General features: G+C 39.2%; 3 protein-coding genes across 13 annotated transcripts; 1 reads left to right on the plus strand and 2 right to left on the minus strand.

The window, feature by feature from the left end:
* Window positions 1–734: 734 nt before the first annotated feature.
* Window positions 735–8,879, minus strand: LOC113123957 (serine-aspartate repeat-containing protein F). 6 transcript variants are annotated; one of them, XM_026296367.1, is made up of 12 exons: window positions 8,669–8,879; window positions 7,084–7,374; window positions 6,233–6,505; window positions 6,025–6,126; window positions 5,636–5,698; window positions 5,432–5,506; window positions 5,164–5,349; window positions 4,389–4,463; window positions 3,783–4,031; window positions 2,904–2,978; window positions 2,636–2,821; window positions 735–2,199 (listed from the first exon to the last, which is right to left on the minus strand). In XM_026296367.1, the coding sequence occupies exons 1-12, from the start codon at window positions 8,715–8,717 to the stop codon at window positions 1,601–1,603; spliced, it is 2,223 nt and encodes a 740-aa protein (XP_026152152.1). In that variant the 5' UTR covers window positions 8,718–8,879; the 3' UTR covers window positions 735–1,600. The 6 variants fall into 6 exon arrangements, with proteins under 6 accessions (XP_026152152.1, XP_026152150.1, XP_026152151.1 ...); XM_026296365.1 differs by having other exon boundaries at window positions 3,783–4,112; XM_026296366.1 differs by lacking the exon at window positions 4,389–4,463 and having other exon boundaries at window positions 3,783–4,112.
* Window positions 8,880–9,892: 1,013 nt separating this feature from the next.
* On the minus strand, window positions 9,893–15,327 carry klhl6 (kelch-like family member 6). Its single transcript, XM_026295420.2, has 7 exons — window positions 14,910–15,327; window positions 14,662–14,827; window positions 12,991–13,440; window positions 12,477–12,714; window positions 11,759–11,961; window positions 11,234–11,447; window positions 9,893–10,720 (listed from the first exon to the last, which is right to left on the minus strand). Exons 1-7 carry the CDS (start codon window positions 15,164–15,166, stop codon window positions 10,422–10,424), a joined length of 1,827 nt encoding a protein of 608 aa, XP_026151205.1. The 5' UTR covers window positions 15,167–15,327; the 3' UTR covers window positions 9,893–10,421.
* Window positions 15,328–15,507: 180 nt separating this feature from the next.
* On the plus strand, window positions 15,508–23,592 carry LOC113123393 (immunoglobulin superfamily member 3-like). 6 transcript variants are annotated; one of them, XM_026295417.2, is made up of 10 exons: window positions 15,508–15,714; window positions 17,897–18,271; window positions 18,380–18,796; window positions 18,953–19,357; window positions 19,470–19,841; window positions 20,787–21,158; window positions 21,284–21,676; window positions 21,820–22,233; window positions 22,811–23,203; window positions 23,304–23,592. In XM_026295417.2, exons 1-10 carry the CDS (start codon window positions 15,654–15,656, stop codon window positions 23,489–23,491), a joined length of 3,390 nt encoding a protein of 1,129 aa, XP_026151202.1. In that variant the 5' UTR covers window positions 15,508–15,653; the 3' UTR covers window positions 23,492–23,592. The 6 variants fall into 6 exon arrangements, with proteins under 6 accessions (XP_026151202.1, XP_026151203.1, XP_026151200.1 ...); XM_026295418.2 differs by lacking the exon at window positions 15,508–15,714 and adding an exon at window positions 16,412–16,734; XM_026295415.1 differs by lacking the exon at window positions 15,508–15,714 and adding an exon at window positions 16,780–17,187 and having other exon boundaries at window positions 18,956–19,357.
* Window positions 23,593–25,719: the final 2,127 nt, after the last annotated feature.

Below are 25,719 nucleotides of genomic sequence, written 5' to 3' on the forward strand. Positions count from 1 at the left end.
TGTTGCGACCACAGAAATATGATAGTGTTCATTCTCTGTTTGTGCCCTGAACCCACAGGTCAGGTGGTAGCAGATCACAGACTTTTTTTGGTGACACAGAGGTTAAACTAATCATGCATGACTTTCTCACGTGGCCCAGCCAGTACCCTGAGAAATCTATACCATCTTGTCATCTAGTAGTGGGTGAACCTGCTTCATGTGTGTTCACATCGCTGAGCTGATTGGTTAAGTTGACTGCTAGTTTACTGTAGGAGTGCTGTTGCTACTCACTGAATTCACTGTAGACCTCCACTAAATTGTGCTGGTCCTCAGTTACTGAAACAAACTGTGTGCAACTGTGCAGGAAGATGTTGCTTTGTACTAACAATTTATCTGAATTATATCCTTGAAGCAGCTCACACCCACACATTTCTACACAATGGATTTATATAAGTCCTCATCAAGACGCTACCCAGAATTCATGGCAGTATCATAAATATGAATCTTTCAGACTTTAGACAAATCTTCTGCAATAAATTAATGTAAAGCCACATTTCACCATTGTATTTTTCTGCTGTCTATATGATATGCCTGCCTTTACAAAAAAAATGTCCTTCAACTGTGAAGACAGGTAAAGGCTGATAAACACTGCCCCCTACTGACACAAAGATGTTCTTACAGTTAGCTCCAAAATCACCTGATGCAGTGTGTGTGTGTGTGTGTAGGTAAAAGATTTACAGTCTTAGGCTGCCAAACATAGTATTAGTTCATTATTTTATTTTTTCTTATTTCATTACAAGAATATTAGTATATTAAATATGTATTGTACATAACATCCATTTTCCCCAGCTACATAGGCTTCTTGTAAACTTCTTCTAGATGTAAACCTTTCAATGCCATTGTCACAGTCCTCTTACAATCTTTATTTAAACAATTTATAGACAAAAATCTATACTTTGTGCAACATTAGTTTGCTCCCCTATAGGCCTTTTGCAGTGCCTTACATTGTTCTTTTGTCTTGTGTTTTTTAATTGGGTGGGTTTTGTTTCTAAGAGAGCACAATCTTAATTTTGTTGTATAAATTACAATAACAATAGCACTTCCTGTCCTTATCCTTATTTATATGTTATTAATAGGAGTAGCAGTGCTGTCTTTTATAGTGTAGCATATTTCTTATATATAAATAAAAGGTCATAGCAATTAAAAGATTAGTACTTTGAAATGTATAAAGTTCAATATATAGCTGCTTCTACATAGCACCAACAAAAAAATGAAATTAACTGAAGCTGTTAATCAAACATTATATATTATATATCTTAAAAGCATGATGCATAGTTAAATTGTCAAAGGGCCTCTAAAATCTTAACAGAAGTGTAAAACAAGTGTAAATGAAAGTGATACTTTCTGAAGTTTAAGATCTGCCCCCCTGGCAGTTACATCGACACAGACTGGAAGGAGTCACTACTGTAGTGTCACATAGGCTGCAATCTCTGTTCTTCTATGTTCTTACTGTATGCCAGTCTCTGCTCAGTTATATTTGCAACTTTGCTTCAGTTATCCTTCCTCCTTCCTTTCTCTCTTTTCAGTTGGTATAAATATATACTTGATAACTTTTTTGTCCTCACTCAGGTTTCTTGATACCTGGATCACACTGGTCCTCATTTTCAATATTTTCACCTTTATCTTCATCTTCATCTGCCTCTGCCAAGCTGCTATCTGGCTGCCCCTCAGACTCACATGAATCGTGCCTGGTCTTACCCTCTTTGTCATTATCTGTGTCTACCTGTGCAGCGTTCAGAGGCGCTTGAACAGTATCATTAGTGTTGTCAGGTGTTGTAGGGCTCTGTGGCTGCTGAGAGTTGTCTAAAGGCAGGTCTTCTTGCTCATTACCAGATTCAGATTTTTCTTGACATTTATCTTCTTCACTGGATGTTTCTTCCTGTGGCAGGTTTGACTCTTGCTCATGTAGTGTTGTTTCTGGGCCTTCCTCTTTGGGACTGGTGAAGTTGGTTGGTCCATTTCTTCTTTCTAAATCTGATGACTCAGATTTCTGGACATTCTCCTCTGCAGATTCTCCAGTGACCTGGTCTGGGTCAGCACCTTCCATGTGTTCACCTGTAGTTTCGTTAGTTTCCAAACCTGAGGATTTTTGAGACAAAGGCAAACTTGGCTGAGCAGCAGGAGGAGACTCTGTTTCCTCATCCTTATCTTCAGCCTTGCCTGACATTACAACAGAGAGCAAAAACAGCAAAGAAATTAGTGTGAAAGCTGCACAGACTGGTTAATTAAAGACAGTCTTAGTTAGTCACATTCTAATCCTGTTTTTTACACAATTTTTCATTTGATCCTCTGGTCTGTATCAACATTTATATGACAACAATGATACAGTAACTGAATAAACAGTAATTTATCAAACACCATTTTAGAATTATTGACTATTATCAATGTATTTCACTGGTGTGATTAATTATTGACACAGTAAGACACAAGAATTAAATGGTGGTGAGGCTGGAGATAAAATCTGGTCTTCAGTGTTTGGCTCAAATTGGTCTATTCGGATTTGAACAAGCCCTGCAATTTGTCAGAACCAGCAAAACTCATTTCACCAGCTGGTAAACTTTGCATCAGTGATCAATAACATTTTTGTTAATGTAACCTTTTCGTGGCGTCTCATCTTGTGTCTCCATTGCATGTACTGGATGTTTGTCTGAGGCATTGTAGTAATTTCCATCAGGGTCATCGGGATTCAGATCCGTATTACTTTGGTCATGTTGCTGAGAGAAGCATGGTTTCTGCAGAAGGGGCTTATCTTCATCATTCTGAGATGTCTTCTTACCCGAGCCTGTAATTTTAGAATTATCGACTATCATCAATGTATTTCACTGGTGTGACTGATTATCAATACAGTAAGAAACAATAATTACCTGGTGGTGAGGCTGGAGGTAAATTCTGGTCTCCACTGTTTTGCTCAAAGTGGCTTCTAAGTTTTTTGACACACCCTGCAAAGAACCAACAAAACTCATGTTAGCAGCCTGTAAAAATTGTATCTGCGATAAATACTATCTTTGCTAAGGTAAACTTTTTGTGACATCTCATCTTGTGTCTCCATACCATGTTCAATAAGCATTCCTATGTTTTTTACCAACAAGGTTAAGTTGTTGAGGAGTGTTGAAGACTGAAGAAGAGAATGATTTGCATAATTTTGAACTGACTATCAAATAAATCAACACACAAAAAGATTTAAAAGTGGCTGAGTCATGTTTTAGTCCATCATCCATATTTCAATGTAATTAAATACTGTAATTTATGTAAAGTGACTAAACACTGACTAATTCAGGTTTGAGCAGGGGTTTCTTAACATTGCAAGGTACAATAGGTTTTTCTTATCTGTCATATGTATGCATACAATATGTTTAGACCACATTGTGATAATCACAACTGGGTTTATTACTTTTCATTTGCTTCAGTTATCCTTCCTCCTTCCTTTCTCTCTTTTCAGTTGGTATAAATATATACTTGATAACTTTTTTGTCCTCACTCAGGTTTCTTGATTCCTGGATCACACTGGTCCTCATTTTCAATATTTTCACCTTTATCTTCATCTTCATCTGCCTCTGCCAAGCTGCTATCTGGCTGCCCCTCAGACTCACATGAATCGTGCCTGGTCTTGCCCTCTTTGTCATTATCTGTGTCTACCTGTGCAGCGTTCAGAGGCGCTTGAACAGTATCATTAGTGTTGTCAGGTGTTGTAGGGCTCTGTGGCTGCTGAGAGTTGTCTAAAGGCAGGTCTTCTTGCTCATTACCAGATTCAGATTTTTCTTGACATTTATCTTCTTGACTGGATGTTTCTTCCTGTGGCAGGTTTGACTCTTGCTCATGTAGTGTTGTTTCTGGGCCTTCCTCTTTGGGACTGGTGAAGTTGGTTGGTCCATTTCTTCTTTCTAAATCTGATGACTCAGATTTCTGGACATTCTCCTCTGCAGATTCTCCAGTGACCTGGTCTGGGTCAGCACCTTCCATGTGTTCACCTGTAGTTTCGTTAGTTTCCAAACCTGAGGATTTTTGAGACAAAGGCAAACTTGGCTGAGCAGCAGGAGGAGACTCTGTTTCCTCATCCTTATCTTCAGCCTTGCCTGACATTACAACAGAGAGCAAAAACAGCAAAGAAATTAGTGTGAAAGCTGCACAGACTGGTTAATTAAAGACAGTCTTAGTTAGTCACATTCTAATCCTGTTTTTTACACAATTTTTCATTTGATCCTCTGGTCTGTATCAACATTTATATGACAACAATGATACAGTAACTGAATAAACAGTAATTTATCAAACACCATTTTAGAATTATTGACTATTATCAATGTATTTCACTGGTGTGATTAATTATTGACACAGTAAGACACAAGAATTACCTGGTGGTGAGGCTGGAGGTAAATTCTGGTCTCCACTGTTTTGCTCAAAGTGGCTTCTAAGTTTTTTGACACACCCTGCAAAGAACCAACAAAACTCATGTTAGCAGCCTGTAAAAATTGTATCTGCGATAAATACTATCTTTGCTAAGGTAAACTTTTTGTGACATCTCATCTTGTGTCTCCATACCATGTTCAATAAGCATTCCTATGTTTTTTACCAACAAGGTTAAGTTGTTGAGGAGTGTTGAAGACTGAAGAAGAGAATGATTTGCATAATTTTGAACTGACTATCAAATAAATCAAAACACAAAAAGATTTAAAAGTGGCTGAGTCATGTTTTAGTCCATCATCCATATTTCAATGTAATTAAATACTGTAATATATGTAAAGTGACTAAACACTGACTAATTCAGGTTTGAGCAGGGGTTTCTTAACATTGCAAGGTACAATAGGTTTTTCTTATCTGTCATATGTATGCATACAATATGTTTAGACCACATTGTGATAATCACAACTGGGTTTATTACTTTTCATTTGGTTTCATTTAAAGAAGTGTGTGTTTTTTTTCAAAACGTCAGTCAAAAGAAGCTGCTACAATCTTTAGTTTTAGCAGTACAAGTACTACAAGCACATCAATGCAAAGTCTCCTGTTTCATTTGGTACTGACACCTGGTTATCATCTAACCCTGTTAAATTTATAAGAAGAAAAAAGAAATAAATAAAGGGGGGAAGAAAAAACAAAATATGAGGACACTACAGTGTGCTGCTCAGTGACCTTTTCGTGGCGTCTCAGCTTGTGTCTGCATTCCATGTTCTGAATGTGTGTTTGTGTCATTGCAGTAATTTCCATCAGGGTCATCAGGATTTAGATCCGTATTACTTTGGTCAAGTTGCTGAGAGAAGCATGGTTCCTGAAGAAGGGGCTTATCCTCATCATTCTGAGATGTCTTCTTACCCGAGCCTGTAATTTTAGAATTATTGACTATCATCAATGTATTTCACTGGTGTGACTGATTATCAATACAGTAAGAAACAATAATTACCTGGTGGTGAGGCTGGAGGTAAATTCTGGCCTCCACTGTTTGTCTCAAATTGTTCTATACGGATTTGAACAAGCCCTGCAATTTGTCAGAACCAACAAAATTCATGTTAGCAGCCTAAATACTGTATCACTGCTTATGAATAACTGTTAATGTAATATAATTGTTAATGTAACCTTTTTGTGGCATCTCATCTTGTGTCCATACCTTTTGCTCTAGCTGGGGACTCATGTCCTTCCAAGTCACTTTGCATTCTTTGTGCAAAACATGCTGGAAAAAAGAGCAAGAGAACAGAAGCTGAAGTAACAGTATGTACATCACTTATTGTGTAGATAAAAGTCAGTAACAGCCATAGTTTCTGTTCAGTATTACTGCACAAAATTAGATAACATTCAACTTTATTATAATTGCACATGTTACAGGTCAAGGCAATAAGATAGAGTTTGCATCTAACCAGAAGTGCATAAATAGCAGTGCAGAATACGTAGAGGATAAGGTCAGACCAATCTTATTGGATGAATATGAACAATGAGCTTTCTATAAAAGGACATACAGACGGTAGACCTGGAAAAAGCATTTAGTTTTTTTAAGTGAACCTTTATGGCGTTGTTTGCAGAAACAAATGGATGCAATGACTATAACTGTTAGGAGGATGGTCAGGCCGATACCGACAGCCACTCCTACAGAGGAAGTTTCGTCTGCACAAAAACACAAAAGTCAAAATTTAAACAGCAACTTCTTAACAGAATATTCTTCGCAAATTTGTCTCTCAAAGAACATTTGCTTGAAATGACATGATCTTACCAGGGTAGCAATCCTTTGCTATGAATGTAGATGTTTCCAGAGTCAGAGGGTTGCTCACTCTACAGCTGTATTCTTCATCATCATGTTTATCCTTCAGATGTATTGTTAACTCTGGGCCAGGCTGCACATTTCCACGTGAGATCCACTCAAACTTCATTAAGGACTGAGGTTCTTTGGACTCTACAGAGCACATCAGTGTTGCCTGGGCTCCATCTGTGTTAGAGCTGCTGCCATTGTGAGTCTCACAGGATATGGTGGGTTTGGGCACCCTGTCTTTATAAATACATCAATGAAAACATACCTCCATTATGAATCAACGCTTCAACTGTGGTATAGACATATCAGTAAGAAAGTGTTACATTGTAGTTATTCACAAAAGACAAAATAAGTTCATGTTCTGCTGCACCAGTGTTTGAGGTTAGATCACTTTTAATTACTGGTAGGGACCAAGTGTCATGATGAAAGGAGGTAAACATTAACTACTGCTATATATTGGTTTTTTGAAAACAACCAATATTTTCAATTCAGTTCAATTCAGTTTTATTTGTATAGGGCCAAATCACAATACAATCATCTCAAGACACTTTACAAAAAACAAAAAAACCCAACATATCTCTTATCAGCAAGCACTTGGCAGTGAGAGGAAAAACTCAGTTTAACGGAAGAAAAATCCTCCAGCAGAACCAGACTCAGTTTGGGCGGCCACTGCCTCAACCGGTTGGGGTGAGTAGATATTTCTTGGAGAAAAGTTTTCTCCATTGATACCAAGTCCATGAGAATAGAGATATGAATGTTTAACACAAGGACGTATTTGACGTAGCTGATTTATTAAGAAGTTAGTAAAAACCTACCTATGACCTTCACATTGTATTGTGAACGATGCAACATTTTGTTCATGTATACTTCCAATTCATATTCTCCACTGTCTTCATATCTCAGGTCTTTGACATCCAGCTCTGCAGAATGCCAGTCAAGAGTGATCCTGTTATCAAATGGGCTGTACACCTGTTGCTCACTCCCATCAAACTCTACCACTTTGTTTCCTTTGTGTTTCCAAAGAAGCTGCTCAGGCTGTCCAGATACTTCTGGCCTCAACGTGACACTCTGCCCTTTCAGTGCGTATATTGAAGATTGACCTGAAACTAGACACAGAATGGAGAGGTGTAAGAAACATGCAGTATAATGATGTGTGAAAGAGCATAGTGTATTTTAAACATTAAATAACATGATAATTGTGCCATCTGCATGAAAACGTCTTTTACTGATGACCAGGTAAGACCACATATAAGCTGTTAGCAAGAACAACTTTGGGGTTTCTAGACTGTGAAAAATCCCACTCTTGAATGTCACTTTGGTTTGTCCTTTTAGCTCTTTGTTTTATTAAAGAGAGCTCCCCAGTTCCCGCTTCTCTTCTGGAAAATGACACCAGCACATCTGGGGCAAAGATGAAAATCCTATGGGCCTACCTGATCTAAGTCAGAATAAACCATTTAAAAGGTTTGTCATAAATTCAATAAAAATATCAAGTGTCATCTATCTCTTTAGTAATCTGAAATAATACTGTACTGCTGTAAATTAGACAATAATTTCAACAATATGAAAGATAAAGTGTGAATAGTAATATGTTAATATAGTAACATAGGTGTGACAGTGACATTGCTTTATAAAGAAGGCCTCCAGAATGACGGTGAGAAAAATGTTTTTCTTACACTTGAGACAAGTCATAACTGATCTAAAAAACTATGTTGTAACCAGACAATCAAAAAAAATCAGAGAACCCAGACCAGAGAAGGGATTCAGGCAGATAAGAAGTATGAGGAGGATGAGAAGAGCTATGTGTTAAAGTCCCATGACTGTAAACTCTATTGTGGCCTATGCTCATAGTATTTGGAATTACAGTTAGCTTTGTAGGTTTTAGTCAGAACATATGCAGGAGTTCACCTGGCTGTTTATACCAGCACTAAATAACTGTTTCTTTTCTGCTGGAGTTGGAATGACAGGCATCTGGTTTTATTCTGTTTGTCTGTGCTGTGTGTAAAACAATGCAGCAGTGGGTGAACTTTGGCCTCCACAGTGCAGAAGGCAAATTCTATAGACCTTTGATCTGCCAGACAACAGGGGCACTTAGACATAAAGTGTTGGCCGGCCAGTGTTTGTAAATGTCCACTTGCTCTGTGATTGCAAACATTTTTGTCATAAACTCTTAAAACTGAGCTGAGTCTGACTGACATCTAAAATCAGGAATCAGTTCCAGGTGTAGTTGTTGTGTTTGCCTGGTCTAAATGTTTCTGTGCGTCAGTGTTATATTTACAGTGTGTTATTGTGGCCTGCTACACGTTGAGCTGATCTGAACAGGATACTAACTAAAAGACTAGAAATAACTTTATTAACGCTGAGTTAAAAAACACCAAAGACAGAAACAACAAACAAACTCACCTTGCGCGGCGGTGAAGATACAACACAACAGAATATACAGGTGAATCATTTTAGAAAAACTGCTACGTAGCTGCCGTTTCACATCGTCTGTCACTTTATCTTGCAGGTAGTTTACTTCAGGGTAAGTGTAGCCCCTCTTTACGACATTTATACGTTGTTACGACGGTGTAAAACAGCACAGCTAGTGGAAGAAAAGGTGGGCTGAACAGGTGAGCGATCGAAAATGAAAGTAATTGTGGGCAGCGGCTTCCTCTCACCTTCACAATAAACGTGAAACCCTGAAACATTAACGTAAGAGAAGCTATAAAATGAGCCCTGGAAACCTGAACATTAGCACAACATGTCCATGTGCTTTATATAAAACTTTTCTAAAGACGTTTTCATGTAGGGCTACAGTTAATCTGTTTATTTGCTTGTGCACTTTGTATTTTTTAGTTTGAAAAGTTCACGTGGCTGTTTATAAGCTGCCAGACAGGTTTTGTGGAACCATATTTCTGGTTTTTGCGGAATCATATTTACAGTGTATAGAAGGCAACGCTTCACAATATTGTCCACAAAAACATGTAGTTACTGGGGAACAAATCTGATATTACCTGACAGGTAATAGATAGTACAGAAATAACTCCAAATCAAGTACTATGTAGATAATGATACTGCAGAACAGCATGGCTGATGTTAAAGGCCCATCTGGTTCTACTGGAGGTTTCTTCTGTTAAAGGTGAAAAGGGGTTACTCAGGGGGTCTGATGAGTTTTCTCTATAATACTCTAAGATCTTGATATTATTTTAGGTGCTTTGAGATGGCGTCTGTGGTGATTTGGTCCTATATAAATAAAGTTGAATTAAACTGAACTGTAAAGTGTGTAAAGCGACACATCATATTGAGTAGTTCCCTAGTAATCCCTCATTACTTCCTCAGGAGCTCACCTGGCATTTCTAAACTTTGTCATATTTATAATCAAGCAAATTAAATGTCTGTCAAATAATTATTTATTGAACTGTACATGGTACTGTTTACATTCCCATGTAATATGGTTTCATTTTTGGCTCTAATACTAATTGGTAGTTTTTCATGAGCTCACCATAAGTGACCTTTTTTACTATCCTTCAACCCACATACCACACACACACATACACACACGCGCATGCATGCACAAGTGACTATTTACTAAGTGTTCAGTCATTAGTTCTAAACACTCCACAAACACACAGACTTGTAAAATGCTATATTAAGTGTGTTTAATTAAGAATAATAATTAACTTCCATATGGCTGTATTGCCAATCTATTAAATTATACAGTGTAAAAATTGTGTAACAATAAAAACTAAGAAGAAGATGATCAACATTTTGAAGTCCTTCAAAAAATGGACAAAAAAGCTTCCTAATAATCAAACAAAAATACTAACATTAAGAAAACAAACATCTAGCAAATGAGTTTGGGCTAAATCTGATGGAGGGTTCCAGCCCTCTTCATATCCAGACAGGGTCTCTCCCTTTCCCTTTTGTGATACGTGCTCTCTTTAATATCAGTAGTCTATTTTCAGTGATTTCTTTGGCTCTGTAAAAGTAGGCCATGAAAAACAATACCCAACTTCTAGCCTATTTAATTTGTAGTATTTGCAAGTGGTTACTCAGCAGTGACCATTGCAATGCATACTAAAATATGTAATTACCATTTTAAACAGAATTCACTTTCATGCAACATTTAGCTACAATTCTCAGCAACACAAAGTCTTGTTCACAGCAGCCTGTGTCATTGGCACTCTGCAGTAGGTGTTACTCTGTGTATGTGTGTGTAGGACTTCATGAGTGTCACACTGCCATGGTGAGACACTCCTATTGGTAAAACACACTCCTCTGTCAAAACCCCTCGAGCAACGTCCCAGCACATCACTGTGGAGATGACTTGGTTCTTGTTATCTCGTCCGCCAGTGATGAAGAGTTTGTTGTTACAGGCAGCGATGGCGCAGCTTGCCCTCTCCCCCAGACGTGTCACAAGAGACCATGAGTCAGACAAAGGGGAGTAGCAGTACATGGCATGCATGGCGCCACCTGGAGGCAGATAGGGGATTAAAAAATCAGCATATAAAAGGGAATACAGCACATTCATAAACTACCAGAAACAGATGACATTGAGTCTAATCTAATTTCAGAATGAGCAGTCAGATTACTGTGCAGGTGCTCACAAAGTCCTTAATCTCTGCGGCATTTTTGGCCTGTGTCTCTTAGAAAGACATATAAATAACCTACTGTATGGGCTAAATATAAAGCCACAAATTTAAATGGATGTATTAAGATCCTTGACATGGGTAAAAGTAGTGGCATTGCAATATAAAATTGTCCTTAAGCAATGCCTCCTGTTAATCTCATGCTATTATGCATGTTTTATGCTATTAATATGCAAGTTTTCACTGTTTGAACTGGTCAAGATAGAGCTAATTTAATAATATGATCTACTGTACGGTATTTCTCTGAAGTAAAGTGGAGTAGAAGTACAAAGGGCCATGAAATAAAGTATTCAAATATCTCAAATGTTACATTAAATTATATTCCACCACAACTTACCAACAACATAAATGCAGTTCTTGAACGTAACAGCATTTGTGCATTTGGTTTCGATGGGAATGGGCGCCCGCATTTCCCAGCAGTCTGTCCCAGGTTCCCAGCACTGGACATTGTCTGTGGCCAGCTTTCCATTCGGCCCACCACCAATCACATAAATCCATCTATCAAAGCTTGCAGCAGCAAAAGAGCTCACGCCTAATGCAAGAGGTGTCACCTGCGATAAACACAGTCAAAAGGGCTGCTAAGTGACAATATGTGGTGAGATATAGAAAGGACGATATGAAGGCTAAAGTGTTACGTTATATGGAGCATCAGATGTGCGAATGATAACTAATGTACACAAAAATACTAAGTAAAATGTATGAGGGTATGGACATAACCATCAGCAATGTTTAGTGGAAGACAACATTTTGGGTGAGGGTCATATGATCTCAGAGCAAATTATATTCATTTATTTTTTTTGGCATTTAAGGGCAACAGCAAATGCAACATTGACATCCCAACTATTATATAAAACTTGTGTACCTGTGTCCAGCGATTGTGAAAGGGATCATAGGCCTCTACACTAGCAAGTCTCTGAACTCCGTCAAATCCTCCAATTGCATACACCTTGCCCCCATGTACTGCCATCTTGTGTCTCCAGCGCCCGGTTGCCAGCGGCTCAACTTGAATCCACTTATCCAGGGCACCGTTGTATTTCCAAACATTATGTGGAGTCTCTTTACCTCCTGCACCAACAAGAGCATTACAGAAAACTGTCACCTACTTCCTGGATAGTAGCCTTAAACAACGTGTCACTGAATTTGCTCCAGACTAGACTACAATGGGGTCACAAAGTTATCACTCTGGTTAAAGATATACTGTCCAAGTCTGAACACAGACACACTGTGAACTTTAACAGTGTATGTGTTGCTGAACAGCTGTCTGTGTCAAAATGTCAGTTCTTGAGTTTAGAAACACCTACAACCACAACTGTTACAGCACATGGTGTACATCTTCCTGTTTTGTTCAGTTGTACACTATGGATTCACTGATTACAGCAACATGACATTTAAGTAAGAGAAGCCTAGAAATATTTACAGCAATCTGTTTATACATACAAAAATAATAATTATAATAATGATGTGTGACTGGACATAGGCAAACAGGCTGGAAATTTCCCTTTCATCTGCACTGTAACATCTGTTCCTGTTACAGGAACTTAAGTCTTTCTATGAAAATGTAAGTGTGTGGTTTTTCTCACCAGAAATGTACAGTTCATTCCGAAAAGTGATGCAGGCAAACTCAACCCATTTTCTATTTTGGGACTCATCCTCCATTTCTGTGATTGGCAGCCTGGCCACCTCCAGCCTACTGCGTCTGAGGGGGTCTAAACAGGTGACCGTGGAAATGAAGCGTTCATCTTTAGTGCAGCCTCCGATGATCAAGAATACCTCTGATAGAAAGTGCTGCACACGGGGCTTGGTTCGTTCCGACACAACCTGTAAACATGTTATATATGTCCAAAACACTTGAATCTATAAATCATTAAAATAGAGCAATGATTTTATCAGAAAAATGTATATTCTTACAAAAAATTGGTTATTATAATAACATAGAAATATACTATAATACTAAAATATGAACATATTTAAGGTATCAGCTTTTATCATTGGTATGCAAAAATGTACATCTCTAGAGCTCTAATACAGTTTCAGACATACTGAAGAAAATAATCATTTTCCAGTTTCCAATAGTTTCCAGAATAGTATACCCACCTCCCGGCCAGAGAGATAAAAGATGCGGGCCTCTTGCAACAGGGGAAATGCCTCACTGCAGCGGCGGATCAGTTCATCCGACTCCACTCTTTCTACAAAGTATGCTGGCTCCAGCAATGGCAATCGCACATGCGACAACAACTTGCCCAGAAAAGGATAGCGTTCATCTCGCCGGGCTCTCACCCATTGCATGAGAGCCTCAAATACACACTCCTCAGACTTCACATCAAGGTCGTCCTTTTGCAGTACAGCTGCCAGCGATTGTGCTGGTAGATCCAGAAAGCTCTGCTGCTGGATCACCTGGGAGAACTCAGAGGTGATATAATCCTGGGCTCTGGTCCTCAGGGTTGGTAGAGCATGACTTTCAGCCAGATTCAGGATCTCGATACAGTTCTCCAGATACAGAGACTTGGTCAGAAAGCCAGCACACGCATCTACCACTCGCAGGAACTACAAGAAACAAGGCAAGCACATGTATTATTATTGCTTTTTTATTCAGTATGCATACAGACACACCTTGTGGGCTAAATAAGCAGATTAAGGTTTTCTGAAACAACGTGCTATGATTTCAAAAGTATGCAATGCTAAAACTGAAAAGACATTATGAAGTTCTGGGAAACCCCAAAATGCATTATGGACCATTGAAAATTTAAAAACTTTCCCATAGCAACACTTAACTATAACCACAATTACATACTCATCTTGAAATTGTTCCCTAATTTACAGAATCCAGAATACTTGGTCTTTTTTCTTAATCTTTGAGATCTAAAACTCATTCTGTTTGTTGCAAAAATAGAAGCATAGGAACATCTGTCTCATTTGTCATGTGGCACAGCTGTGTAGTTAATTTAAGCCTGTATGGAAAACTGATCCTGAGTGTAAACAACTAGGCAACTTTCACTTCCCTCTTTGACTGACACATCTCTTGTGTCAAAAGATGTTTGTGACTGAATGGGAGAAAGACTGTCTGAAGGAAAAAGAACAATTGGGGGCTTTCAAATACACCACAGCAGCACCATGATATCGATAAAAGATGTAACTATATTAGAATCTGTGTTCCTGAATGTAAATGAATTATTGATTTTCTTCATTTATGCTTTCTGACACTATTTCAGTATCATAGTGGGTTCTGACCTGCCTTTGTGGCCCCACGTGCCAGCTGATAATGACTGATCGATAATTACAATTTAAATGACTTACACTCAGTTGAAATACAGTGAATATTAACTACACTGTATACTGTAAATGGTCACTTTTGGCTTAACACTTGTGCAAGTGTGTGGTCACACTTACACAGAATGAGAACATGCAGATAAAACCCTTTTGGATCCGACTAGATGAAGGTTAAAAAAATAAAATAAAATAATTTTTTTCATTCGTATGATTTATGGTTTATGGTTTAGATTTTAGGAGGTTTTTGGTTTAGGATTTGATTTTTGAAAATGGTGTCTTTACAAAAAAAGCCGTGGTTACATCACATCAAAAAGCAGTTTCTTTGGTAATTACTGTCTTAATTAATATTATAGAAATTAGTGGGTACAGTGGTAATCAATTGGTAATGTAAAAAGTTAATAAACAGGGGTGATAATCCAGATTTACAAGGGACTCTCGTGCCAAGTAAACTCATTGAATATCTTTTTTAAATGATATTGTAAGTAATTGTCATTTTACCTGAAATTGACTGGCAGCCTCTAGTATTCTCTGGACATTTGAGTTTGTAAGAAAGGCTCGGCTGGTGTAGGTGTACTCCAGAAGCAAATGCATTGTCCCGCTGTCCAACCCCTTTATTTCCACACATTCCTCATGACTCTCCTTCAGACCACTGCAAAACATCGCCCTACACAGAAAAAAACATTTCATTTAGTAAGACCACCAGCCCCATCACAATTAAAAAACACTTAACACTAAAATGTTTTTACCTGAAGTACTGACTAGCAGCAGCAAGTATGGCTCTATGACAAGGGAAGTCATTTCCCTGAACACGCAGTATCACATCGGTCAGTTCTCTGTTCACTCGTAGTGTCTCCATCCCTTTCTGCAGCTCGACAGGTAGACCTCCATCTTCCCAGTGTAAATCACTTTCACCTGACAAGTTTTCTTTCTCCTCATCTGGACTGGATTCGTCCCCAAAAAGCGGCAAAGGGTAGTCTGTAGTCTTCTCCAATGAGTCACTCATCTTTCACAACAGAAGTTCTTCAGAAGCTCGCCCTCCACCGAAGAAAGCGTTCAGCTACTTTAGGTGCACCTGCATTTGCAGGCTAAAATAAACGCTTGTGGTTTGTGCTCGCAGCAGTTCTGTTGTGAGATGTGGATTTGTTTTTTCCTGTCCTCTTCATACTTCCTATTCCTGCTGTGTGAGGAACATGTGTGTGTTGCAATGCTCAATTCTAGACACTTCCTCTTCTGCTGAATAAATTTCCCCTAACTTACACAATTTTCCTTTTGTTTTCAGAAACACACGTCAGGTCTCCCCCCACCAGAGCTTGCCAAACAGAAATAAAAAAAAAACACTCAGCATGTTAACTTGATTAGGAGTGTTTTATCTCAAATACAGTTTTATTTACTGCATGTCCTTACGTTACCAACAAGAACTCACTGCTTGTTTGACTGGCCGACATCAGCTGGTCATTCTGCGCCAGCATGTGGGACAGACCTAACTGATCATGAAGCCTCCAGGGGACACCGTAAGAGCAGCTTTTACCCCTCCTCATTATCACCACTGTGGTACTTACTACATATACTACTACACATCTGTAATATGATTTTTGAGTTGTATTGTATTTTTGTTTGGTGTTGTAATTGGTAACTGGCTTTATAATGTGATGTGCCAAGAGAAAGATATTTATTCATCCCTGAATTCAGGATTTCTATTTAAAATTGTACATAGTCCCATACAAATTAAAGATTACATTACACTGTATTACCTATGTGCACATATAATAATATTAGTATAAAATATTTATTGTGTTTTGACATGATATGCTATATTGTGGTATTATTCACATTTAAACAGTCGATAGAGTGTATATATTTAATTACATCATACAATACTGTGTGTGTATGCTACGCATAGTCTACTGCAACATGATTTGTTATCATTATGTTGTTTTTATTAGACTCTGCATACTTACATATAAATATGCATAATCATAGTTCACACATCATGGCTGCCAGAGAAAGAAGATTTTATTTTGTAGTCTAACGTAAAATTTTCAATAATATCTTTAATATATTTGTTGAATTAGAATAGTAATCACTGTTTAATAACTTATTTATTTATTTATTTATTTGTTCACCGCCATGCTCAGTCTAGAAACAGAAACGTGAAAAGCCACAGAGCCACAGAGAAAACCCTATGTTTTATGTTGTCCACTAGGTGGCGCCATTGTCTCACTGCTCAACAACACAACTTCAGCCACTTCTCTCTAAACGGGTCTAAACTGAACTTCCTCTCACAGCCAAGTGCTTCAAACTTGGCCCCCGGCTGTTTCCTAGCAACGCTGTGACTTAACCGCGGGCTCTTTATCTGCAGTCGTTTGTCCTGATTGATCCAGATCGATTATCTATCTGATTATGGCAGGATTTATGAAACCTATTCATTTTAAATAATTAATCGAGTTCGGAGAACCCGGAAGTTGCACATATTTGTTGCTGAAAAAAACAAACAATACTAATAAAGAGGGACATGGACTTGACATCATGTGTCTCCAGTATGTGTCTTCAGTGAGCGTCACTTTACTTAAGGTATGAGCGAGGGATAAATAAGTTTGTTCATGTGCTGATTATTCTCCAAGTAATTTCGTGTTACCTCTGATGAGGCTGCCAGACCATGTGATATAAGAACTAACTAGTTACGTGAGTCCGGTCCCACGACTGTATCTAACATGACTCTTATCGTGTGTAGGTGAAAAGGAACAGAGCCGTTTTGTGGTCTTTTTTCTTTTTTTCTAAAACTCCACCACATGTAGCTACATTTTTGAGAAATCGACCAAAATGTGGTAACGTGCTAGTAGCTTCAGGAGGTATATGGCTGGTAGCAGGAAATGTTGTAGACTTCCTCTTGAGAAAACACAAGCCTCTGACAGAGCATGGTCACAGCACTGAGTTATTTCTGAAGCTGATCCAGAATGAAGGGTCCCCTGTACTCCTTTTTGGGGCCCAGTTTATTTTTCTGTCTGGGTCTGCTTATGCACTGTGGTGAGTAATTCTTTGAATTTGTGCTACTGAATTGAATTGTCTGGGTAGCGATGATGCTGAGAGTAAATATGGCAAAACAGCCACTTAATTTGGGAAATATATGTGGTTTATACATGTGGTTATAAAATGAGCAGAATATAAAATCATTTCAAAATAAGGAGGTAAAATCCATAGCTAGGAACCTTGGTGCTGTTGAGTGGATCAGACTGTATTTGTGCATCTGTCGTTACTCTGGGTCCACTAATAAATATGAAATGCATTCACCGATTCATGTGTATATTAAGCTGCTATATAAGTATATCAAGTAGATCTAAAATTGTGACTACGCTCTTGGAAACTTTATTCATTATGATTTCATAGAATCGCATTTAGCAGACCTCTGTTGTTCATAATGAATGGTTATGATATGTTATTCTCTCCATCTTCTTAAGTAACAACTTAATTCATGTCAGGAAATGAATTACTTTCTCCAAAGAAGTACTTGTTTTACTTTTTGCCATTATTTTAAAGCAGTTAACCTCAAGGAAATTTCAATGAATGCATAATAAGATAACACTGCATATTGTAAAAGATTCTTGTACAGTGAGTCTTTTAACTTTTTGCTTTATACTTTATGTCCATATAAAACTGAGACTCTGGATCTGACTTTAAACTTGCAGTTTTGGACTGACTTCAGCATCTATGTTTTTATTTCTGTACCCCACACCAGGAGAAGCAAGCGTGCTCACTGAAATACAGGCTGGGCCTCTTTATCGTGTGGTCAACACTCCGCTCTTCATCTCCTGCAACGTGAGTGGCTTTGCCAATAGCAATATGGAAAAAGAATTTGAATTCCGCATTAGGAAGCCTAAAAATCCAACATCTGAGATCAACATCATAAGCACCCAATCCCAAGGTTTTACCTACTCCATATATCAAGGTCGTGTGAGGAGCAACACTATTACTCTGAAACACGTGTCTCCAAACTCAGTCCTCTTTGAGATACAAAGCCTACAGAAAAACGATGAGGGAGAATATGACTGCTCCGTTGTCAACTTAGAAGCTCTTTACAATGGAATCTACAGTGTTTCGACAACAGTTAAAGGTAATCGGTCACTGTGTTACTACAGTTTAAGGGTCTGCTTTTCAGTCTAATTTCATAGCTGTGTTGTAAAAAATGTAAAATGTCATATCTTTGTCTCTGTGACACCAGTGATTGACAACTCCCTAACTGTTTCATCATCTGCCTCCACTTTACTGAGCTATAACGAGGGTGATGCTCTCACTTTAACATGCCAGGCCTCCAGCAACACCATCCAGCACACCCATCTGTCTTTTGCCTGGTATCTCCATAAAGACGGCAAAGACGATGCTCAGGTTATTATTTCTCTGGACAGAGAGTTCACTCTCGTGCCAGGCCCGGGGTTTGAGGAGCGTTACCAAGCTGGACACATAAGGTTAGATAAAATGGGAGAGGCCACATACAGGCTAAAGATGGCTCAGCTACAGCTGTCAGACCAAGGTAGGATCTACTGCCAGGCTCAAGAGTGGATCCAAGACCCTGACGGCTCCTGGTACTCTCTCATAAAAATGGATGCAGAGGAAAATGTTGTGAATGTCAAAGCAAGAGGTTAGAAGCAGCTGTCATTTATTTCATATTTCCTGTTAAATAGCACATCTTGATTTGAGTTCATCCATTTCTCTGCACAGTCACTGTGGCTTTCTGACAGGATGTGCATGTTTGTATACCGCATTTTTCTCACTGCTTATTTTTTACCTTGACTAGAAGTGGTGCCAGACATGTCGTCTCTGGTAGTGAAGATCTCAGCACAGCAGACAACTCTGCAGGAGGGACAGGAACTGTCCCTATCCTGCAATGTAGACACACAGAACCTGGAGGAAAGGTTCTTCTCCATAGCCTGGCTCCGGGGAAGGGATGAATTGGCCCGCATCGGCCCTACGGGTATTCTGTCTGTGGGGCCTGAGTACAGTGTCCGAGAGAAAGAAGGAGAGCTCAGGGCTGCTCGGATCGGAGACGTAGAATACCGTCTCATATTGCGGCCTGTCAGAACTGGGGACCAGGGAGAGTATGTCTGTAAGGCATGGCCTCAGGACAGAGGCTCGGATGGTGTCTTTACTCAGGGAGCAGCCACGGACTCTAGCTCACTGCTGGTCAGCATCTCAGCCTCAGGTCATTCAGCAAATGAGCTCACATTAACACACATACACTTTATTTTTTAAAGAAAACTTGTAAATGTTGATTATTATCTCTTGTTAAGCCTTATTGCATTGTCTCCTAACAGTAAGTGGGCTTTCAGTCGAAATTCAAGGCACTGCAACTGTTAATGAAGGAGACCGGCTGAAGCTCACCTGTAATGTGCATGGGTTTAATGGTCAACTGTCCGTCACCTGGCAGCACAAATCAACATCTCCATCAACAGCTCTGTTTACCAGTATCATCACCCTAAGTCAGGAGGGTGTTATGGAGAAGGACGGAGCGTTAATGAACCGCAAAGTAAGGGCATTGCGTCCAACAGCTGACAGCTTCACCCTGGAGTTTGATGAGGTCAGACCGTCTGACTCTGGTGCCTACCAGTGTACTGTGTCGGAATGGAAAGGCAGTAGCAAAACCAACAGCCAATCACAAACTACAACTGTGACAGTGAAGCCTGTAGGTAAGACATGTCTCTCCCATGTCAGTGCCACAAAATCTGAAATGTATATATGACACTAAAAAGACATTTTAACAGAACAAATGGCAAATCTAAGGATGTGGGTGTTGGTCAGCCTGACAGTTGATTTGGCCATCTGTACATCCATCCATCCAACAGTTTAGTCCATACTGAGATAACTGGACAAGTGGTGGCCAGATTGCCATGAAATATAAGTTGGATATTCATGGTTTCAGTGTACAGACAAAAAATTCATGTTTAAAAATGAATGAATCCTTTTTCATTTTAAGCACAACATTGGTTCCTCTCTTGTTTGTGCATATGTTTTCACAAAAGAAATTTGAAACCCCAACAGGCAGATTGACATGACATTTGGATAATCATGCTTCCAAAAGGAAAATTGTTTTTAATTTTAATTAAACTCAACAAAACCTTGCACTTTTAGCCTGAGTCCTAGGAAAATAACTAAATTGGCAGGATATTTATAATTCTGGTCCCATATTCTTGGTGTTGTAGCTCTAATGAATATATATCACTTACGGAGAATTAGAATTGTGCATTCATTAAATGATCACAAAAGTGTAGACTTTGGAGTGATTCACCGCAAATATTTGTATATGAAGAAAAGCTGATTTTCTGACATCTTAATCCTCTATGTTTTACAAATATGATGACAAAGAAATACTTGACTTTAAATGGATGAACTATAGTTTTTAATATATGTCGATGTTTATGGGTTGACCTTTTCCTGTTTAAAAATAATTATATTGAGAAACGATGTGCAGCATAACGCAGAGAAGAGGCAGACAGTAGTTTGGAAATATAACTTACTCACATCTTACCCATATATTTGTTTTATGCAATACTCATGATTGCATGACGATTGTCTTATCACCAGCTTCTCTTTTCTTACTCGTTAATGCTGACTATTTGGGTTTTGTGTCATAGATTCATTTGTGAAGGTGAACCTGATAAGCCGCAACAACAGAGTGACTATTGGAGAAAATGTGGAGTTGATGTGCCGGGTCAGAGGGCCACGCCTGCCAATGACAGTGACTTGGAGCCTGCAGCGTGATGCCTTATCTATAGATAATATCATGACACTGTACTTTGATGGTGCAATCAGCTGGTCTGGAGACCAACACCGGTACCAGTTGAAAGTAGAGAACCAACAGAGTCAAGTCATTCATTCTCTGCTTATCAACAGTGCAAGCCATAGGGAGGCAGGAAACTACCAGTGCAGGGTGTCTGTCGTCCTGCAGAATGAGCACAAGAAGCTGCCTCCATCTAACCAGCTGGCTGTATTGGTGCTAAATCCAGGTACTGCTGAGATTTGTATGGCTACATGCATTCTTTGGAGCAATTTAGGATGAAAACTGCACTGTGCATTATGTTTCTCTTTGATTCTGAACATATGTGACTTGTCTTTTGTCTTCCTTTCCTAGTGAGCAAGCTCAGGTTGTCCTCCCCCACCACCTTGACAAGAAGCGTCAGCACTGACATAGAAATGAAATGCTCTGTGGTCTCGGAACCCTCTTTGTCCTCTCGCTATGCTGTCAACTGGCTGTTCCAGCAACAGACAGAAAAGAAGCTAATTGTAAGCTCAGATCTGGATGCCCTAGTAACATTTGGGCCGCAGGTAGAGCTGGAGCAGAAACGACGTATCAGCATGAGACGCACTAGAGGCCCTAGTTTTGAGATGACTATTCAGCAAGCACGAATCTCAGACAATGGCTCATACACATGTGAGGTGGTGGAGTGGCGGCAAGATCCTGGTGGCCATTGGTATTCTCTCTCACCAGTGTCCACAACCACAGTCTTAACATTAACTGAACCTGGTAAGTTCATGTTTAATTAGCTCACTGAAAGTACTTTAAATTTCGTTAGGCATGTAACATAACCAACTGGCAAAAATTATGCAATTACGCAAATATAATATCTTGATCTACTTTTTTCTTCTCGTCCTCTTTCCATTCTCTAGCCAATGACCTGCATTTAGATGCGAAACAGCAGCATTTGACTACCATGGAGGGAGGGGAGGTAGAGCTCAAGTGTAACATCATCTCTGGGGCATCTAGTCCTTCTTTGTTCTACAAAGTCATTTGGCTTTACACTGGACACGATTCTTCAGCCATGAATGTCTCCCTGCTGGAGCTTGATCACACAGGCCTGCTGAGGTACCCAGAGAACCAGGTGGTCAGAGGCCTGCAGGGGCGACTTCGTCTTTCCAGGCCCACTCAGAGCAGCTTTTACCTAGGAATTCAGAGGGCCTGTGAGGGGGATAGTGGGACGTACCAGTGCCTGGTGGAGCAATACCAGCTGGATTATGAAGGTCACTGGCAGCAAAAGTCCTCCAACACAGCTGGCCCAATCACATTGATAGTAAATGTTGCAGGTAAGCAGTGAAGTCATTTGGAGCGCAATATATACAGCTTCATAATTGTGTCTGGGTGTTTAAAGGAATAATCTGATATTTTTAAACCATAAGAAAAGCTTATTTAGTTTCTAACCAAGAGCTAGATGAGAACACAGTATGTCTTATTGATGGGTGTCAGTATTAAGCTTGGCATAGCTACACATTCACTGTACGATCATGTGAGTTTACCAGTATGTCCAGTGTCATATGGGGTTGTATATGTTTGTCTCATGCATTTTAGTTGCGTGTGCTGCGCAATTGCTGCTGGTATGTTTTACCTGGGTCCTGCTGTTGGTGGCTTTATGCCTTATCTTTGTTAGGTACATCTGTCTTACTTTTTCTTCACTGCCTCCTTTTTTGCTATTATTGAAATATTTTATTTTCTCTTTCTGCCCTTTGCAAAGCCTCTTCATCTCCCTTTTGTCTCCTTTCCCCAACCTCACCCTTGTCTGTCTGTGTACCTTGGAATTTAATTTAAGCGTCTCATTGATTGCTTTGCTTGCTTAAACTAAAGTTGAATAAAATGTGTCCTCTTTATCTGTGTGCTCTTTCACAGAAAAAAACCTGTCTGTTGAAAGGAATGAGGTGGAGTTAAATGTGAGCGGAGACTTCATTATCCCCTGTCAAATTACCAGGCAGTCAAGCAGTGAATCTGAGTTCCAGGTCACATGGTTTTGGCAGGAAAAGACAGGAACAAAACAACGCCCCATATTCACAGTTTACCGAAATTCCACCCTACAAGACAGGTTTGGGGAGGGTGCACAACTCAAATTTGGCCATCCTCTATCCAGCCATTTCACTCTTACAGTTTTAAAACCAGATCCTAAAAATAGTGGCCTGTATTACTGTGAGGTCGAAGAGTGGCTCCCATCTCTTTCTCATGGGTGGAGGAAGGTTGCAGTGGAAAAGTCAGGATATTTGACTGTTAATGTCATTACAGAAGGTAAATGTATGTGCTTAGCCAGTTTATTTCAGCAAATAAAACTAGATTTATGGGAAATCATGCATGTATGTGAACACAAATAATGGGTTTCTTGACTTCTTTGCAGGTGAACCACAATACAGTTCGAGTACCTGGATAGGGATTCTTGCAGCTGTTGTCCTCTGCTTACTGTTGGTCATATTCCTACTGGTGCTGAAGCTATGCCGGAGCAGAGTCTCAGAAAGAAAGAAGGCAGAAAACTCTTTGTGGGTAGATGAACTCCCTCTAAATAAAAAACCCAGTGCAGAGGATTGAACCTCATAGATTCAAAGTGCAAAGAAGAGCACGTCTTAATGTTGTGTATGTATTTTTTATTCACTTTTTAGTAAAAGATCAGTAAATCTTGTTTAATTAAATTCAATTCAGTTTTATTTGCATAGCGCCAAATCATAACACAATCATCTCAAGGCACTTCACAAACAACAAAAAATTTAAAAAACCCAACAAATCCCTTATGAACAAGCACTTGGCGACAGTGGAGAGGAAAAACTCCCTTTAATGGAAGAAAAAACCTCCAGCAGAACTGGGCTCAGTTTGGGCGGCCACTGCCTCGACCGGTTGGGGTGAGTGGATAGAGGAGAGAGAAAAGAACAGCAACAATAAAGAACAAATAGACACTGCAGGTTGGTGGGGCCAGTAACTGTAGATCAGCAATATGACATTCAATCTGTTGATGTTTTCCAAAAAAGTAGTTTTAATGTTGTACTATCTGTAGCTGGGAATAAGTTTGATTTCATAACTTTATGAATTTCTTTGAATCATTAAAATTAAACAGACAGTTTTCATTTTACAGCTAAAATCTTTAAATGGACAGTTGAGCCAGGCGGCAGATCAACTTTTACAGTACACCCACAAAGCAACATACTCCAACTGACAGATTCCTTTTAATGATGCAACATAACAGGTGGCTTAATGTTTCTGCGTCTTTGATGGGAATAAGTCAGACCTCAGAATGTCTGAAGGAACAGCTGACAAAATGTGGCAAGATTTGAGACTTTCCTCTTCAAGTCAGACAGATGAAACAATCAGGAAATGGTTTGTGGTTTAGCGAGTGCACAGGATGACTGTGGTCAACAAATTTGCTGATTGGGAGCTGTATTTTGCAAACAGTGTCACAGTATCATTAAAGAGGCTATATCAATATAAGGTAAATTCAAATCTGCTAATACAGTCACATTTTTTGCTGACATTATGCATTTGTCTTGCTAAAGGTTACACGTTGTTTTAAACGATGAGCATATTTCATTTTACATGCGATCCTGCATCCATAGTTTGTCATTAATAAGTCCAGAACCTCAGTTCAGCTGAGTGTGTCTCTCTTCTTGAAGGCCAGACTGAAGGTAAAATCCACCCAAACAAGCACGCAGTTGACTTGACTGCAGATACCAAATGCCTACTAATTTATTAATTTTTAATAACTGAGTTTTAGAAATACCACTGAGCCCAAGCATCAAAACACGCCACTGTCCAAATCCTGCACAGGCTACATTGTGTGTGTATATATTTGCATGTGAATGTGAGGTTTTTAAATCTGCCATAATGCAGCTGCTGCATTTTAACAGATGTTTCTGCTCAACGAAGCTGCAGAGTAATCAAATCAAAACTGAAGAAGAAAGTTGTATCTTTCTGTCTCACTTTCTCCCCAGTCTCTCCATTTCTCCCTGCATCAGCTGCTATCAATGTTTTACACCCCATCTGTGTAAGAGGCAAGAATAGAACCCATTCCTTGCTTTCATTTCTGAGGAAACAGGCCTAGACACCAGACTATCCCAGCCAGAGAAATGCTCTTGTTCTGTGCGTGCATACCAGTTATGTACAACTTAAGGTGAAACAAGCAGCGAGTTCCTGAAAACTATGAGACTAAAAGTACACTGAGGAAGTATAAAGTATAGTGTAGTTCTCTCAGCCCTTGATGGTGTCTTTGGTCTTGAATTATATGAGCCCTGCACAGTCTGGGGGACTAGTTTCCTCTCACAGCCGCCCTCTTTAACTTTAATGTAGACTTGTGTTTCCATGGTAATGCTTGTCCAAGTAAACAAAGAAAAAATGAATTTGTGAGGCTTGTGTCTATGCAGCAAAGACTAGATGTGGTGGGGACAAACTAGAGTGTACAGCAGCAGTAAGGTGGAATTCCCTTATGCTTTTTGCCTTAATAAAGCCTGAACATGAACATATTAAACAGTTAAATCACAAGTTGCTTTTTTGTTGTTGTTTTGACAGTGATGCTGTAGCATGCACTACACTGTAACAAGCAGGATTTAAAACTACATCGATAATCCCTTCTAAAACTTGTATGTGTTCAAAGAAGTTTTGGTTCCCAGTTTGCCAACATACAGCCCAGTGCTTTAAGCTGGTTATCTCTAATACTATGATCTGATTCCAGATCTGATCTGGCATCAGTTCGACTTCGATTTCTGAAAACTGTGTAACTATTGTTCGAAAACATTTTAAAACTACAGTGCACTGAACTACAGACGCATGGC

This window comes from Mastacembelus armatus, chromosome 21 (genome assembly GCF_900324485.2).
Source record: "Mastacembelus armatus chromosome 21, fMasArm1.2, whole genome shotgun sequence".
Taxonomy (NCBI): domain Eukaryota; kingdom Metazoa; phylum Chordata; class Actinopteri; order Synbranchiformes; family Mastacembelidae; genus Mastacembelus; species Mastacembelus armatus.